At 42.4% G+C, this 18,951-nt stretch overlaps 1 protein-coding gene across 1 annotated transcript in view; it reads right to left on the reverse strand.

The window, feature by feature from the left end:
• The window catches only part of LOC147617048 (uncharacterized), a 200,325-nt gene that overhangs the window by 148,380 nt on the left and 32,994 nt on the right, over positions 1-18,951 (reverse strand). The window contains exons 5-6 of the mRNA XM_086776415.1: positions 4,489-4,683; positions 1,337-1,498 (exon numbers count right to left, since the gene is read on the reverse strand). Of these exons, the coding sequence (XP_086632541.1) occupies positions 1,337-1,498; positions 4,489-4,683 (357 nt within the window). The remainder of the gene's footprint in view (positions 1-1,336; positions 1,499-4,488; positions 4,684-18,951) is intronic.

Below are 18,951 nucleotides of genomic sequence, written 5' to 3' on the forward strand. Positions count from 1 at the left end.
TGAGCTTTAGAGATAGTCTATTATTGCTTATGAGAGTGCACATAATCACATAGGATGTGATAGCACCTCTCCTTGGAAGGATGAGGAAGGATACTTAAATGACACAGTCGAGCCCACAACTTAGATATGAGGAGAAAGACAGGGATTTAGTCATTATGATCAGTCAAGGAGTTGCTCGACGGTGCCGTCTTCAGGACATGTCTAAGTCAGGATACATCCCGCCTGCACAGAGGTTGGACAGTGCATGGGAGATTATTGCTAGCATTGCAGCCTTGCACATTTGGCAGGCTAGATGCATTGCAACCATTGAGGGCACTTTGATTTATGTGTCACAGTGCATTTGCAGTATTTGGACTGATATCATCCACCCCCTCATGGCCACTTGGGCCAGAATCCAGGGATCTTCAAAGGCTGCGGAGAGAAAAAGCGACCAGTTTAGGAGAGCGTGGGATTACGGCATCTTTTTCACTGCCACTCATATAGGACCTTGTTGGGAGCACAAGGCACCTAATTGGTTGAGATTCCCCCTTGTTTGGTTTGAGATCTCCCTTCTGTATAATTTTTTCATACTTAATAGAAGTCTCTTTTCTGGAAAAAAAGAAAAAGAAATGTTATACGGGCTGAGCATGTCTTCCTGAAAAATGAGAAGTCTCTACACATATGGGAATGGAGCAAGCAAGCCTTCTCTTGTGTTTCAAGTCCATCAACATGTGAGCATCCAACGTTACCTTTTTGCAGTCCTGTATTTGTGTTTCCCACATTGCAAGATTTTCTTTCTCCTTTTGTAAGTTAGTTTTATCATCATTTAGATTCTTCAAGAGAAGAGCAGAGGATGCCCTTGCTTCAATCATATCTTGTTCCATCTTCACTAACTTCATGGCTTCCTTATTCAGAGATAAAGCCAACTCCTTCAGATGTGTCTCCCGAGCAAGAAACGACATGAACCGCTGGCAAATAGCACTGACAATAACACACCACTTCTCTGCATCGACCCCAACTGCCAAGAGTGAAAGACTGTTGAAGTCTGTGGCCTCATTAGAACTGAGGTGAGACTCTAACTCATAGCTGAAGAAGCGCTTATTTACTTCTGGGAATATCTGGTTAGGATGATCTGAGTCAATCCGAGCATCCTGCAATACTTGAGCCCTATGCTCCAACTGGGACAAAACATCCTTCAAAGCAGCACAGAACTTACTCAATACAACTTTCCCCGTCTCCATGGCCTTCAACTTGGTGTCCAGAACTCCTTTTTCCTGTGCAATGGTTTCTGATGAAGTCAGTACACCTTTGAAGGCAGCACAAGCTTCATGATCCCTTACTGTTAGAGAGGCAGTACCTGTTCTTGTTGCTGCACAATTTTTTCCCGCATAGACAGTGCTTTCTCATGTTTTAACAGAGCGTTTCGAGCATCTGAAAGATTTTTCTGTTCCTCTAGAAGCCTCTTTTCAGCAGTTCTCAGTTGCTCCTCTCTATCCAGCAAGCAATCATCTGTATTCCCCTGAGAAAAAAGAAAAAAAGCACAATCAATCTCCTGGCTTCTCTAGATAAAGCAACATTGTGCATTTGGTTAGACTTTCTACTTGTCAAACATTCGTTCCATGAACACAATCTCTTTACAACTGTAATATTATCAGAGTGTTCCTCAAAGCAAGTCATCAAATGATGTACAGTGCCAGGATGTCTGTTGATTTTCAGGGTGGAATGTTCTTGGAATCTTGTGACTGTCCAATGGCCAGAATCTTGTGATTCAAGGAACATTTTGAACGAATGGCAATGGGTTGATGTTCCCAATCGTCATGGTTGACCAAGAGAGAGACTCACATTATGAATATCTGGATGCTTCTGATGTGCTGGCTTCTTGTTATGCAGATTTGGTGATGTGTTGCTCAGAGATTAATATGAAACTATATATTCTGCAATTACTGATGTAACGCTTGGAGATTGATTGTTCATCCTGTATTGCTTACATGTCTTTATCTGGGTTAAAGTTGTGATTTATTCCATTATTAAGTGTGCTGTTAATGTCCAGCTACGATTTGATTTCCCTCAACTGGCAACCATGATGTACTATGCAAGTATATACACCAGGAGAAATACCTAGGTTATTTATTTCCTTTCTTCTTTTTTTCTTTTGGTGGAAAAATGGACCGTTCTATTAAGTATCAAATAAAATACATCCTTTATAAAGAAAGGATGCTGAAAAAGAAAATCACTGCTGACAGACTCAGGAAAACAATGGTTCCGTACAATACCAGAACCTGGGTCTAATATGAAGGGGCTATCCCGTCTGTACTTGTGAATCCTACTCCATATGGATACAAGGGTATCCTCTGACCAGATAGCAGATACAGTGTGACTGTGAGAAGTCTTGGTACCATCAATAGCCTCTCTACAGCAGGATCTCCAGATTTTCCTGGCAGACAAGCTTCCAATAATCTCTCAATCAGTGTGTCCACTGCAGAGTAAAGTATCTTAATGGGTGATTGTGGACCCAACATGACCTGCACTATACCTCTGGGCACATAGACGGCATGATCAATTGGTGTGCCTTAATAGAAAACACTAACCCACCAAGCGACTATACATTCCAACCAATGCTCAATGATATAATCAACTCAGTACTCCATAAGGAGGCTAGAAGGCAGACAATACAGCACAAAGACCAAAAATTAGGGCATTATAACACAGACATGACAAGTCCTGATATCACCAAAGACCATTGTTGTGAATTCAAAAGCAGATTCAAAAATTTGCCAGGATGACAATCATAATCTCTTGAGCATGCACAAACTCATCTTACAGAACGATGAATATCTATATAAAGAACTCAAATCTCATATTAATCACCTCAGGTTTTACTAGGAGATAGTGATTCTAATACAATGTGGTGTTTGCAGTCATAAGAATTGAGATTTTTCACAGAAGAAAACTTAACTTCATATTGCATGCTAACAGAGACAGAACATTATTGTACAGCTAATGTTTCTGATACAACAGATGCTTGTAACCTCCACACACATGTGCTCCAGTAAACGGAGCTTGGATGGCTGATTTGGAATGTTGAGATGGAGGTCATATGTTGAAGGACGCTACGGTGCAGTAGACAACGCTGGTGTATTAGAGCATGATTCTCTAAACAGCCTCTGTAGACCATGATCAGCCATGGGAGTCCTCTGTGTGTGCTAGGTGCCAATTGTTCAATATGGTCATTCTTTCCCACCAGCCAGTAATGAAAGACGTAAAAGATCTTCAGTCTTTTTGCAGCTTCTGGAACCATCCAGAACCGTATAGGTGCACATTCAGGCCCCATAGCTCTAGGTCAGCGTATCATGGGAGTGAATTTACCTATCCTACATGGCTCAATATGGGAATATTGATCCATACAAGCATTATAGCTATGTCAAACCTTCCTACACTGTCTACAAACCATCTTGCCTTAATAGGCCACCATCTGCCAGGGTATACCATCATACTGGGCTGCTCAACTATGTGCATACATGAGCTAGCTGGTGCCCTGGCTTCCAACGTTAGGATGGAGCAGTGATATCCCCTGTTCTTGAAAAAGAGATGCATGGAACCATCAGAAAGAAAAGGAGAACATCTCTCCATATTTAAACCTCCATAAAGGCTTGAGTGCTGTGCTGACCAATAAAGGGCCGGAAAGTTATCTATACAAACCTCTTAAACAAGATAACGCAGGGGGAATGATGTTCTAAGAATTCTATGAGAATCTTCTTCAAGAAGTGAGTATCCTTCTGAACATCGATCCAAACAATGCAAAAAGTAAAGAATATGTAGTGTATACTATAAGGAACAACAGTACAAACACATGCATGGACTAGCAGATTAATAAAAGAAGGCCTTTCCTGCTCTTTAAGATTCTTTGGCAACAAGTCTATATCAGACAGCATTCTGCACAAATCGTTCCTGCATGGGAACCAAAACTTGTAAAAAATGGTAATAATTACTATCACATAATTCACTAGAAGAAAGAAAGAAAGTTATATTAAACGTCTTCAAAAGATCCAATGGTTCTATGAGACCAAAAGAGGTACAAGAGTTCTATGTGTTACTGGCCCCGGAAAAAGATTAACAAAACTTTAAAAAAACTACAAAAGGACAGACTGGCTGTATGTCTATCTCATCATCAGCATGGTGTACACTATGGTGAGCATGTGAATACATGTGAAAGATACATCTCCAAGTCAGAGAGAGAGAGAGAGAGAGAGAGAGAGAGAGAGAGAGAGAGAGAGAGAAAGATATATTAACGTCTGCGAAAGGCCAAAGTGGTCTATGAGACCAAAACATAGTACACAGCTGATGGTGTCTCATCAAAAGTAAGACAAAAAGGACTAAAAAAGTCTTAAAACAGTCCTAAACAGCTATGAAAGGAAAATACTCCTACTGAGGTACAATAGAGAGAGAGAGAGAGAGAGAGAGAGATGGCAGCAGCCTTCACACACTTTTGAAAAAAGAGAAGAGAATAACCTTGAAAGAAAACATAACAGGATTACGTAGGTACTGCCTTTTGGAGTAGTACCATGAATTTTCTGCAGAACCATCCAGCTCTAGTGCCTTCTCCTCAGAGGATCCAGGAGTTGTTGATAGGGATGATGACCTTGATCCAAGGGGTGTTTCAGTATCATTTGATTTAATTTTGTTCACAGGTTCTGATTGCTCTACCTGCAATCAAACCATTCATTCTCTTGAGCCTATAAAATAGCGAAAGCACCTCTTTCACATCAGTGTAAGTTATCAAACTTAAATCCATCTTACTAAAGGTATGTACAAGGATTACAATGGACACAGACAAATAGGTTTGGTACTGCTACTCTACCCTGTGATGGCTTAACAAGAAAAAGTGGAGGGGCCATGCAATCAAGAAAGCAAAAACTATTCATGGCTACAAGGATAACCATTGCACATAAGAAACCAGCCCTAGACTGCTGAGCAATATATGAATTACTTGAATCTTTTGCATGTCTCTTTGAGAGTTTTTGGACAAGATTTGATCAAATGTCATCTACATCCCAAGTCTGGTTTTTGATAATGAAATCATGCTTTTGGCTGCCTCTTTTTTTTTTTTGGCAGAAAGGAGACTTCTATTAAATCTGAATAGATCGTACAAAATCACGGTTGGAAGCCGGAACAAAAAAAAGACCTCATCCCAAAATATAGGGTGATCTCAACCAATATGGGGCACAAAGGTGCCAAGAGAGTCCAATGGGGGTCGATGAGAAAAAGTCCCTTTATCCCACTCCCTCATGGAGATAGTGTGCTTTGCTTGCACAAGATCCCTGTATACGAGCCCATGTAGCCATAAGAGTGTGAATACTATCTCCCTATATAGCAGAAATACACTGAGAGTTGTAAATCTGAATGCCCTCAACAAACTGTGTGCATCGAGCCCTCCAAATCTGCCAAGCTATGACACTAGCAATGAGCTCCCAAGTAGTAACAATCCTCTGTAGAGGTGGTCGATAAAGTCTATGAGGAATATCCAATAGCATGCAGTGTTGCGCCACACCTTGCATACCATTATGGCGGTGTCCAACTCCCTGCCCTCAAAAAATATTTGTGGACTAGACTGAGTGAGCCAAGCAATAGCACCCCAAGTAACATAAATGGTCTCTCCTCAATCTGCACGTAAGTTGAGCTATAGGGCCCCAAATCCTTTGAGCAGCTCTACACCCCCATATGCAATGTTGGCCTGTCTTAGAAGCTATCGGGCATCTGGGGCAAGCAGAGGCCACCGTGTAAGAATAACCAAAAGAAGTGGGACATTTGACTCCTGCTGTATGAATGCCACACTTTCTTTTGAATCAATGGCATGATGTCATACCTCTCTCGGTGCGGCCTAGGTGTAGCAGTCCTCTAAATCTGTCCAAGTAAAAGGAGCTTGGCATTATGGACAGTGTAGCTGAAAAAAGGTTGACTCTTCATAGGATTGCTGCATCGATCCACTCCCACCCACCAAATTTGAGCAATTGCTCATACATAACATCAAACATCAAGGTGAAGTGGCAGATGCAACAAACCATTTTCTCAGCACATGGACCTATGCACAATCGGGACAGTTTGAGATGCTTGCAGGATTCTCAAGGAGAATTTCATACTGATCCAAATAAGGTGACAAGTATTGCCTCAGATTTTTATCAGACATTGATCTTTGCAAAGGCCCACTCTTTGGATAAAGATGCTGCACAACAGCTAGTTTGGGAGAGCATGCCTAGGCTTATTACAGATGATATGTGTGCCTCTTTGCATGCCCCCTTTTCGAAGGATGAGCTGAGACATGCTTTGCACGCCCTCTCGAAAGGCAAATGCCCAAGGGATGATGGCCTCTCTCCTTCCTTCTTCTTGCATTTTGGCATGACTACGCATGATGTACCTTTGCCTCACAACAAATTGCTTATAGTCAATAACAACTACCTCACACATCAACAATTCAAAGTTTTGGTGGAGGCTGAAATTTAGCATGTAAAGCTCCACATGTAGATAGATGTAGATCTAGTGTAGTATAGATTTGCAATCAAACTCCAAGATGTTATTCGAAAATATGGAAAATGGCATGGAAAGGCAAAATGTGTTGAATGCAAAATCAACAATACAATTACTGATGGAGTAAGGAAAGTATAGGAGGCTAGATGCTCAGGAGAAGGATGGTCTTCTAGAGGCCCAAAATTGCCTAAAAAATAATGATGCCATGAGACTTCAAAAATGGCAAATTAGGGCAAGGGAAAAAAACTCTCCTCCACTTGAGGAGGAAAGATTAAGAGACTGGAAATTTGATAGGTAGCTTCCAGGTTACTCTCCTTTCTCTTTCCATCACCTCACAGTACCTAGAGCTTATAAAATTCTGCTCCCTCCACCTTGGATACAGACACATGGAAATCAGTTGTGGCATGTAAACAAACCTCTTCGCTGGTGGAAGACCTCTTTGACCACAGTTTGAAAGACCAAATTTCCTCTCAAACGACAACTTTTCGTGTGGAGATGCATTGTGGGTGCACTCCTAGTTCGCACCTTCTTAGCTAAGAGAAACATTGCACCTGCCTCTTCCGAGAGGTTCTCATCGCCAAGAGACAGTTATTCATTTGCTATGGGGATGCCCCTCTTCTCGTGCTCTCTTAGACAAACTATCAGCACACTACTTGAGAGTGTGATTTCCCAACAGCAACTTCGGGAAATTCTTTTGGATGTTCGGGCACCTTTCTTCGCCTTTGTCAGATTACATAGTTTTCCTTTCCTAGACTAAATACTAGGCTTTGTGGACGATCTACCATGCAAGAAATCAACAGATTTTCTGCCATGAGATCATATGCTTTGCTTTTTTCAAGAGGTCCGAGATTTTTTTGAGCTCGGAGATCTTTCCTTTCAACAGTTGGACGTGTTTTCCCATTGTTTCTAATATCTGAGTAGTTGTCCCACCTTGGGACAGCTATGAATGTACCTTACATTCCTTTATGAAGTAGTGGTTTCATTATTTTAAAAACAAGTGTGTGAGAGAGAGCCATCGCTGTTCTCTCTGGCCATTATCTGTACCTACTGGGTGTCATTTTATCCTGATGGCTGTCACCTTTTCTGGCTTCTTCTTATACAGCTGTTCTATTCCCACCTACTCATCGTCACCAGTTCTTGTTCATAGCCGCCTCTGCTTCTGCTCTACCTCTAGGCTTGTGTGTGTGTGTGAAAGAGAGTGTGTGTGTGTGTGTGTGTGTGTTTTCAGGTGCAGACATCATTCTTATTGCATGCACAAAAGCTCCATGTTTTCTTTCAGCCCTAAGCACCTTCCATGGGAGCACATAGATGCAGCCATCTACAAGAAATGGAGAGAAGAGAGGAAAAATGCAAAGTTTTCACCTAATCTACAATATCTTTATATTATCAAAAGAGTATATATGTTTATAAACCCGGGGGCCTAAAGCACACCTAAAAAGAATCTTGACTATGGAAAGTCCTATTCTATGCTAGTCTATGACCTATCCGCAACTGGAAACTAGATGGTTAACACAATGATTTGTTAAGCCTTGTATAGTCTCACAAGATTCCCTGGAGCAGGCCGGCCTGTCGAACCCTGCTCTTGTGCCATTCTGAGCCCACAAAAGCCGTATCCAATCCTAAATCTTGGCTACGATTCTGGGTTAGCGTGTCCATGTTGACATGCACATGACATCCCCCTCTACTAAACTTGATGACACGCTTCCAAGTCCTTGACCATGGATGACCGTCATCATCCCTTTGTCCCTTCATGAAAACCCACACTGTCATCCTTCAATGCCTTGCAACCTTTCTACTGAAAGCCTTGCAATCCTCTCATTCCAGTCCACAATCTGGTGTAGATCTTTGCATCAGCTCCACTTTGTCCCCTGTCCCCTGTCCTTCATGATGTGTCCCTAAACACTTCTTTCGTCTTCTTATCCGGAGTATTGAGTCTGGCATCTTCACTCCATCCTTTGGATGATCATCATCATCCCTTGGAACCGTTTTCCTCAAAGCTTTTTGTGGTTGCCCCCAAAGGAATCCGGGCTCACAGGGTTGCCATTCCACTTGGGTCTTGCCGAACACTGCCAATCAACCTCCTGGGATCTTTTTCCATGTCGGTGTTACCCTACTTGGACTATGCACCTTCATCTGTGATACCATCAGTGCTTAGCCTTGCTGAGCTCGATGCTCTAATACCAATATTACATGCATGGAAGCTTTGTGTCTTCTTTCAACCCTAAGCACCTTCTATAGGAACACATAGATGCAGCCATGTAGAAACAATGGAGAGAAGAGAGGAAAAACGCAGAGTTTTCACCTAATCTACAATATCTTTATATTATCAAACGAGTATATAGGTTTATACAAACCCGGTGGCCTAAAGCACACTTAAAAGGAATGTTGACTATGAAAAGTCCTATTCTATGCTAGTCTATGACCTATCCCCAAGTGGGAACTAGATGGTCAACACAATGATTTGTTAAGCCTTATATAGTCTCACAAGATGCCCTGGAGCAGGTTTGGATGCACCTAGTTTTTCTCTTGACACCATGAGAACGCAAGAACAAGTAATCCACTACAAAAGAAGACATGAGAAACCTGTTGATGGCAACGATACCAAGAAGCCAAGGCATCAGGATCCTGCTGCATAGTTTCTTTATGATGTGTTGCATCAGGATTTTTAGGGTGCAAAGTGGGAGAAGCCCAAACCAACACTAAAGTGCACCGATTTTCTTCCCAAAGTAAGAAGCTCTCCGAACAAGCTATGATTCTCTTCATTCCAAGCGGGTGCCCTCTGCAAGGGATGTTGGGCAATGGTTAAACACAGTACTTGCATGTTTACATGTAGAAGGTGTCTACTATGCATCCCATGTTTTTTTATGAAGTGGTGCTCAAGCAGCCTAATTTCAAGCAACAGTTATTTCAAAAGTCTCCTTTGTTTTATGGTCAGCAAATGGTACCATGGACCCCTATTCTTGACTATCAGGCGCTTGTATTGCATTGTTGTCCGGTTTGGGTGGAAGTTGTTGGCTTCCCTACCATTTTCTGTGATGCTCTTCTATACCTGCCGCAAAGTCTTGGCACAGTTATCTGCCCCCTAATGTCATGGGTAATTGTAATAAGTTTTGTGTTTTGTGGGACACATAAACCAACCCTTAAATCGATTAGTATGGAAATAGATGATGTGCTTATGGGAGGAAAATATTTTAAGCTTAAATGGGACGCCTTTGCAGGAGCTTGTTTCTGCTATCACAAATTTGGACACTTTGCAGATGACTGTCCTTCCCTAAAATTACACCCACTTGCTGATTCACTCCCGCCGACACCTTTGGTCAATGATAATGCCCCTCCATCTAAGATGGGTGACACAAGACCTATGATTGGTATACAAACTAGAGGAAAAGGGGTTATGCAACACCAATTAGCGCCCCAACAGACACAAGTAACAATGCAAAAAAACATGGCTACCTAGGACAAGCTGCTATAGATGTGCGTAGAGCTGCTCTTGATGTGGATGGCTGGCAAACCCTTGATGCCGAAAAGATTATACAGCCACATCAGCAACAACTCCATCATTGGTTTGATCCCTCCTCAGCGCAAACTCATGCTTCATCTTCCGGTATTCCATCTACCTTTGCAGATAAGATACTGGCATGCTCTGGTCTCATATTGTGAAAGGTGGCATTTGGGCTTTGTAGAATGATATAGACATGATGGTTACTTAATTATCTACTTCCTCCTGTTGATGATGATGAATGCACTCATAAAATGTGTATCATACAATGTACAAGGTTTGTGTTCCTTTGATAAATGGAGACTTGTTTGGGAATATGTACATAAGATGCATCGTGATATCATGTTTTTTCAAGAGCATAACCAGCATGTATTTGCTGGCAAGACAGGTTTCTTTGATGGTTTGTGTATATACTGCGCTGGCTTGAGTTCTTTTTTTTTGGTGTTGGTGTGCTAATCAAGCATATTTTACAGCCTGCATTGGCTTAAAATGATCTAGATGGCAAACTAATTATTTTGCAGTGCATGCTCAATGGGGAGCTCTATGAGTTTGGCTCTGTATATGTCCCTATAGTTTCAGCCCACCGAACTCTTTTGTAGCATTTTATGAGTTGGTATCCTTGGTTGTCCAATGCTCTTATTTGTGGGGATTTTAATAACCTCCCTTCTCCTCAGGACAATATTGGTCATTTGCATATGCTTGCTTCTGAGAAAGTGGCCAGGAGAAATGTCATGGTTGTTGAGAAATTTTTGGACAACCACTTCTCTTGATAAGAGAGGTTCTACTTTTCACCGTAATGTGCATTCGGATTATCGTGCAAGATCGTTGGTACCTCTTGCGTACAGATCATGTTGACACTTTTCCATGTCATATGTGGATTGATTACTCTTTAAACCTTTCTGATCATGCACCGGTTTGGTTGGGTTTGTACTTTGATATGCCACTTGATGAGGCTTCCTTACCCATTTAATAGCTTCTACTCGTGAACAATTCCTATCTCTCACATGCACTGTTTCAAGATGTGACTATTGATGTCATTGATGCGATACAGGCTGAGAGCATAGACATTGCATGGTATCATTAAGTTGCCCGTATGCAAATGGTTATCATTGAATATGGAAAATGGTATTTGGGGGAAGAAAGACAACGATATGCAAACCATGCATTGGCTCTCAATGACCACCGGAAATTGTAGAAATGGCAAGCTAGATGACGCCAAAAACCCCCTTTGGATAAGGGTTTCTCATCCAAATCTTTTTTCAAAAGCTTACATGTTTCAAGACAAAAACAAAGTATATCTAGAGTGATGAAAGAGGATGGCAATTGGACACAGGACATACACCAACTAGAGCATGAATGTGTCATGCATTTTCAGCATGTTTTTGCAACACCTCCCAAATGACTCTTGATATTCATAGGGCTCAGCAAGGAGCTTCTGTCTCATGTTTCCAACATTGTAGATATGGATGAAACGGTTGATTTGGGGCCATGTTTTCAGCTATGGAACTGAACAGGGCAATAAAGGTGCTTGGTAAATAGAAGACTCCATGATGGGATGCATTGAGTGTGGAGTTCTTTTTGCAATTTTGGACTATGCTTGAAGAGTCCTTTTTTCTTATGATCAATGAGGCTTGGAAATCAGGCATCATGCCTTCCGCTTGGCAGGAGGGACTGATACGACTGGTGCCAAAAAAGGATTTGTCCCCAAAACTTTCTGATTGGTGCCCTATTACCTTTATGCCAGTGATTTATAAATTGCTCACTAAAATGATCACTAATCGCCTCAAAAACATCTTGAATAAGGGTATCCATCCAATGCAATATGGTTTTGTGCCTCGTAGACAAATAACAGATGACATTGCTAATGCCTATGTTGGCATAGATTATGCAAAATATACCAAGCAACATGTGATCTTATTGCAAGTTGATATTGCCAAGGCTTTTGATACAGTCCAATGGAATTAAATTGTAGAAGTCATGGCGAAGTTGCGCTTCGGTCCAAAAATGCAAAATATAATTTATTCATTGTATCAAGATAGCACTACCAGATATTTTGGGAAAAGGCTTATTCTCTCAATGAATTTTGGGTAGATCTATTCGACAAGATTGCCCTCTCAGTGCCTTGCTCTATGCTATTGCTACTCATCCCTTCTTGACATATATGGATAAGCTCACTAAGGCTGACAGATTAAATGGGCTCGTCTCCTTGCTGGTCGGCATTTGGTTGCTCCAGCATACGATGACTCTTTCTTCTTTCCTCAGAATATGCAATCGAATCAACAATGTCTCACAAACGCCTTGCATATGTTTGGAATGGTTGTAGGTCTTTTTATCAATTTGGAAAAATCAAAGTTGTTGCCCCTTAGCGAAGCTGAATCGCACAACATTATACAACATGGGCAAATCATATGGCCTACACAACATGTCAGACATTTGGGATATCCTGTGGGATGGAATTTTTCACTTCGTGATGCTACAGATTGGGTGCTGCTAAAACTTCGATTAAGTTGGAATATTGGAAACTCTCTACTTGGCCACTTCATGTCAAATTGAGAATAGTTCAATCGATTTTGATGGCTTACATTCAGTTTTTTATCCCTCTTCTAGCATGATCTGAAAACCAAATCTCTTGTTTTATGACAAAAAGCACTTAGATCTTTTGGCGAAATTCTCATTATAAGAAGGCCTTGTGTCTCCTTAAGTATGAGTTCATATGCTCGCCGAAAATGCATGGAGGGCTTAACATTTTGAATATCCATTATCATGTTCTGGCAGACAAAGTCACTCTACTTTTGACTTTTCTCGCGTAGAGAAACAACCCTGGATACTTATGATTGCAGCTTTGTGAACACAGATGCATTTTCCAAATGGAAGCTAACTCACTGGGAACTTTTATTTGGCTATGTGGAGGGTTAGATTTCTAGATGCCCTTCTGTCTCTCATCTCCTTGCAGTTTGGAAGCTTGTTTTGCAATATATTCAGTGCTCGGGTAGACCTCCTAAGATTGGCAATACTTCGAGAAAAGAAAGTGTCTTTTGGAGCCATGCATTCCCTGCTCCTTGCTTACTTTCTTTCTACAAAAGGCATTCGGGTTTGCCAAGATGTTGCTAATGCTGAAGGAAATGTTCTATCCTTTCCTCAAGCTCAAAGCCATTGGTTGTTAGGTATGCACTTCAAACCTTTATGGCGTATGTTACACGAACAATTGCAGCCTTTTACTCCTCTTATGGTTGTTCCAGATGGTGAAAGGACAGAGGATTGAATTTTCCATAAGGCAGATCCTGGACCTTATCCTAGTTTCTCTTTCCCTCAAGTTTCGACTGCTTTGATCTACAGTTTGATTATTCTTGCACCTTGGTTTGTCGATCGAGTTAATAAAATTTGGCTCCTCCCTGAGACAGCCCGTTGGTGGAAACAAAACCGAAAGAAAAAATCTGGCATAGTAAATTGCCACTCAAATCTAGATTGTTTTTATGGCGATGCTTGTTGGGAGTGCTCCGAGTTGGAGAATTTTTCAAAGAAAGACACATAGCTGTTGTGAAATGCCCTTCTTGTCGTTGCATAAAGGAAACACTGATGCATCTTCTTTGGTCTTGTCGGCGGACCATCTTCTCTCTATCGTCCCTATTTCTCATCTTTTCATTACATCCTGGATTCCCCCTACCTCTGACCTCTCACGACAGGAGATCAACTTGATTGTTCACTTAGATCCACTCGGACTACACATACCTTGGACATGGGTGTCCCCATCAGAGATTGGTAAGAATTGTAAGTTCTACAAGGATCACCGCTTGAGACTCTCCGAGGATGGATTCTTTGAGTTCCCAAGATACAAACAGATACATATGTCACATGCTATGCAGATGAGCTCAAGGTATCCTCCCACTAGCCGAGCCAAGGATAAAGTATGTACCACAGGAGAGGTGGAGGATGGGGCACACTAAATGTTTAACTGCCTCGCGGACTATGAGATACGAGGGAGATTCCACTCCCTCTTCCGGGAGGGATTCGTGTAACGGGAGGCGGACGCGTGTATTGGAATCGTATAAATGTGAACAAGATTCTGAGCACTTAACACTTGAGCATTACAACCACAAAGCTGAAAATGACAGTACACCACATAAAGGGGCCGATGATAGGCTGACCCCCCCCCTTTAGGTTATATTACCAAAAGAGTCTGCAAAGTACAAGATTACGGGTGCCTGGGGATTCACCACCAACCTGCACCTGATTCTTCCAAATACATTATGAATGAATACATTTCAAACAAGAGAATCTGTAGGTACATCCGCCCTACACACAGGTACATCTGCCCTGCACAAGCCTCTTCACAGGTACATCCGCCCTGCACAAGAGTATCACAATCCTCACAGGTACTCCGCCCTGCACAAGATGTAAATGGATCTTTAGGCCCTGTTTCCACGCGAGAAACTGATCCAGAAACCTGTGTTCTCCGCGAGCAAGTGTCCCCAATGCTTGCCCTAAGCACCTCCTATACCAAGAATCCTTGAGACACATCCATGCTCACATATTCCATTGCTGTCCGGCCTGTTTTGTGCAATAACCAGTCCAAAACAGCAACTTTCTGTCGAGAGAAATCCACCTGTAAAGGGTCCTACAGCCCTGTGGAGGTCCCTAGAGCTGTCCTGTACTGTCCTTGGACACCTGTAACCAGCCCAAAACTCGCAATAACCAGAAATTGCAGGTCTGAAATTTACCAACCAGCCCTTTAGAAGAGTGTGGGGATCGTTGTCCAAGCTTGTGTGAGTCCGGGAAGCAAGCAACCAGCCCTGTAGCAACTCCCAAAGCTCCAACCAGCTCTCCAATATGTTGAATAATGAGTAAAACAGCCCAAAAGGGCCTCTTGAGGGAGGCGCCTTTTTCAGGTGCCACCTCAGGGGCCTAGTGGGTACACATGCTGGCTGACATGTGTCCCCATAAGGTGTCCAGGGAGGTGTCCAGCCCATAGTGCTTCATTTGTCCTGTTTCTATAAGTTTAGGTCCAACCAAATGGGAAATGGCCATAAGCTGTCCGGACTTCATTAATTTTGGTCCAACCAAATGCGAACGCATTATAAGTTGTCCGGCCACTTATTAATGAGTGTGAACCTGCAAACCAATAAACCTTAGTAGTAAATGAAGTAAGCTGTAAATTGAGTGTGGACGCACTTACCACCTGCAAAACCCATAAGCCCACAGTTTTAGGCCCAAACAGAAGTGCACACACGTGTCCACAAGGTGCCCGGGCGTCCCCGGTCCCTCGGACTTCACAAGCCAAAATAACAAGCATTGTCCAGACAGCAAGACAATGTCACACAAAGTAAAATAAAGTTATGGCATGCATCATTTATGCATTGTGCACATGTAAACTTAGAGAACCACCTATCATCATTCTTGTACTTGAAAATATTCCGCCTGCCATCATAACACACCATGTGTGCATGGCCGGAATCCACACGGGCACCGCCCGAAAGTCCACAAATGTCCTGCCATGTCCTTGGACTCATATGCATCCACTCATATGATCCATACACATGCCCAGGTATAATACATACATGCATCCGCATGTTTCTAGGCCTGACACGCATCCGCATGTCCCTAGAATATAGGGGTTTGTGACATCCCCCCGGCTTCTAATTAGTTGACCACGACTGAAAAGCCTCCAGATAGGCCTTCAAAAGATCTGGGTAATCCTCGAAGTAGGCCTCATCCAGCCATTTCGCATCCAAAGCTGAATAATTCTTGAACTTCACAAGGTACCGACGACGAACAAGTTTGCCTCCCGCAAGCTTTCGTTCCTTGTGAAAAACAATCTGTTCAGGTTGAAGAATCTCTTCCAGCTCATCCACCTCGGGTGGGTCTTCCAAAACCGGCTCAAACGGTGTCGGTCCCACATAAGGCCTCAATAGGCTCACATGAAAAGCATTATGCATGTTCCAATGATCTAGGAGTACAAGCCGAAATGCAACATCATTGATCTTCTCCAAGATCTGAAAAGGTCCATAGTACCTGTTGGAAAGCTTAGGGTACTTTCCCTCTTTCCCTGGCCTCTTCCGAAGGCGTGCCTTTTCAAATTTCAGCAAGACCCAATCACCTTGTTTGAATTGTACATCCCTTCTATGCTTATCAGCTGCCTTTTTATTCTTGGTTTGAGACCTCTCTATGGCTGTCCGTACCTGTGCAAATGCAGTATCCAAGTCTCTGACATACTCATCTGCTGTAAAAATCTCATCCTTTGTACGAAGGATGGGTGGTAGTACCACCTTGCCATAGATAATCTCAAAGGGCGCCTTGCCCGTAGAAGTATGTACCGTATTGTTGTAGGCAAACTCCACAAGTGGTAAATACTTCTCCCAATCCGATTTGCGGTCGGATACATAAGATTTCAGCAAGTCGAGGACGGCTGAATTTGCTATTTCACTTTGCCCATCTGTCTGTGGATGGTAAGCTGATGAGAAGTTCAGCTTTGTACCCATATTGTCAAACAATGCGCGCCAAAATAAGCTTGTGGTTCTAGGATCTCTATCCCCCACAATAGATTTAGGCATGCCATGGTGTTTGAATATCTGTGCCAAAAACATCCTAGCCATATGATCTGGCTTTATTGTCTTGCGCACGGGAATGAAATGTGCCTGCTTGCTAAACCTGTCAATGATGGTCCAAATAGCATCATTTCCCTTTGCGGTCCTTGGCAAATCCATAATGAAATCCATAGCAATGCTTTCCCATGGTTCATTTGGTATAGGCAAAGGCTGAAGCAATCCAGGTGCTTTATGTCGGTCAAACTTGACCTTTTGACATACCATACATTCACGTACATATGCTTCAATATCCTTGCGAATATCTGGCCAAAAGAAATACCTCTCCAAAGCTTGTGCTGTGGCCAAAATGCCTCTATGACCTGCATATGGAGGAGCATGGCACTCATCCATAACCTTCTGGCGAAGGTTCTTTACCACACACATATGATTTTGCATCATGAGATATCCATCTCTTATGACATAAGATGGGACAGCAATACCCTCTTGCAAATCAGCCCATACATGTGCAAAATCCTCATCCAGATGATAAGTATTACGCATATCCGATAAGTCCTCATGGTATGCAACTGTAATAGCATGAACCTGTGGTCGTCTAGATAAGGCATCTACCACCACATTCTTTTTCCCTGGAGTGTGTAAAATCTGAAAATGAAACATTGAGAGGAAATTTGCCCATCTCATATGCTTCTCTGAGAGCTTACTTTGAGTCAAAAAGTATCTCAAACTTTGATGATCAGTTTTGACCATAAAATCAGCCCCTAAAAGATAGTGTTTCCAAATAGTAAGGGCATGAATTACAGCCAACAACTCCTTCTCATAAACCTGTAAGTGAAGCTCTGCATGTTGCAAGCGTCTGCTCTCATAGGCAATGGCATGTCCTTCTTGGTACAAAACAGCCCCTATGCAGTCCCCACATGCATCACATTCCACCACAAAAGGTTTGTGCAAATCCGGAATAATGAGTACCGGTCCCGAGATGATTGCACTCTTCAACTTTTGAAAGGCATCTCTCTCTTCTTGTGTCCATTTAAAGATTGCTTTCTTCTTCGTTAACTCATGTAACGGAGCGGCAATGAAAGCAAAATGATTGACGAACCTCCTGTAGTAAGCACATAAACCAAGGAAGCTCCTCACTTCATGGAATGTGACCAATTAGGTGGAGAGCTACCGGGAATTAGATCTATGCAATGATCTTCCGGCCTCTCGGGTGGCAACCTTGCTGGCAAAGCATTCGCAAAACAATCTTTGAACTCATTCAAAAAGTTAAGCTTGTCTTGATCTAATGTACTAACATCAACACTAGAATGTTCAATGGTATCACATACAAAAACCAAGTAAGAACAAGCTGATTTCTTTATTGCCTTATTAATTTGTACATGGCTTCCAAGAGGTATGGTACTTCCAGTAGTACCAGCATCTATAGAGTGCTCACGGCCTCTATGTACAAAGCTGATTTTCTTCTCTTTGTAAGCTTTAATAGGCTCTAAACGGTGATGCCAAGGCATCCCCAACAAAACATCACAACCTGTAAGAGGAGCCACTAAAAAGCTCTCATGGTCGAGGTAGTCCTGTATATGTACACGGAGCTTACCAATGACCGGAGTTACATCAACCTGTTTGCCCTCAAAGGCGGCATTTGCATTCATTTGCATTCCCATGTCTTCCACATTGAGACCTATGGCAGCAGCCATCTGTACGGATATAAAGTTATCTGTGGAAGCAATCATCAAAAAGAAACAAAGCGGGCTGATCCTTCAATTTGCCCCAAGCCTTGCATATGACTCTACTCTTGGGCTCATGCCCTGTATTACCCTGCACATCGGGTACAACATTCACAAGAGGCTTTTCCACATTAGGCTCAGCATTCTTAGGATTCTGTGGGCATTTAGGATATATAAGATCTTTACTGCCACACTTAAAGCATTTTCCAGCCTTCCTGTACTCTTCCAATTGCTGTTTTGAGAGCCCAAAATTGTGGCGTTTACCCCCCGGCTTCTTTTCGGAGTCATCCTTTGCATCTCGACCATCTTTGGGAGCATTCTTAGGTGGTTGTCCACCCTTTTTCTGGTCATAACCAGCCCTGAATTTGCTCTTGTTTTGACCTGCAAATGGCTTATTTGTGGGTGCTTTCATGTGCAAGTTCTCCGCAATCATGGCTGAGTGTATAAGCTCTTGTATGGTCTTATTTGGGTACACTCCCAAGCTTTGTTGGATGATGTGATGGAGCCCCGATTCAAACTTTCTCTTCTTCTCGTCCTCTCCAATCTTCATGAAGGGAGTAACCTTGAGAAGGACTTTCCAAAACTTTGCTATGTATGAAGCAACGGACTCTCCCTCATCTTGGGACAGCCAATCCCACTCCTTGCGTACATCCTTTGCAAAGTTTGGTGGTAAGAATTGATCATAAAA

The sequence above is a fragment of the Cibotium barometz genome, chromosome 37 (genome assembly GCF_041138505.1).
Source record: "Cibotium barometz isolate CiBa-2024 chromosome 37, ASM4113850v1, whole genome shotgun sequence".
Classification (NCBI taxonomy): Eukaryota; Viridiplantae; Streptophyta; class Polypodiopsida; order Cyatheales; family Cibotiaceae; genus Cibotium; species Cibotium barometz.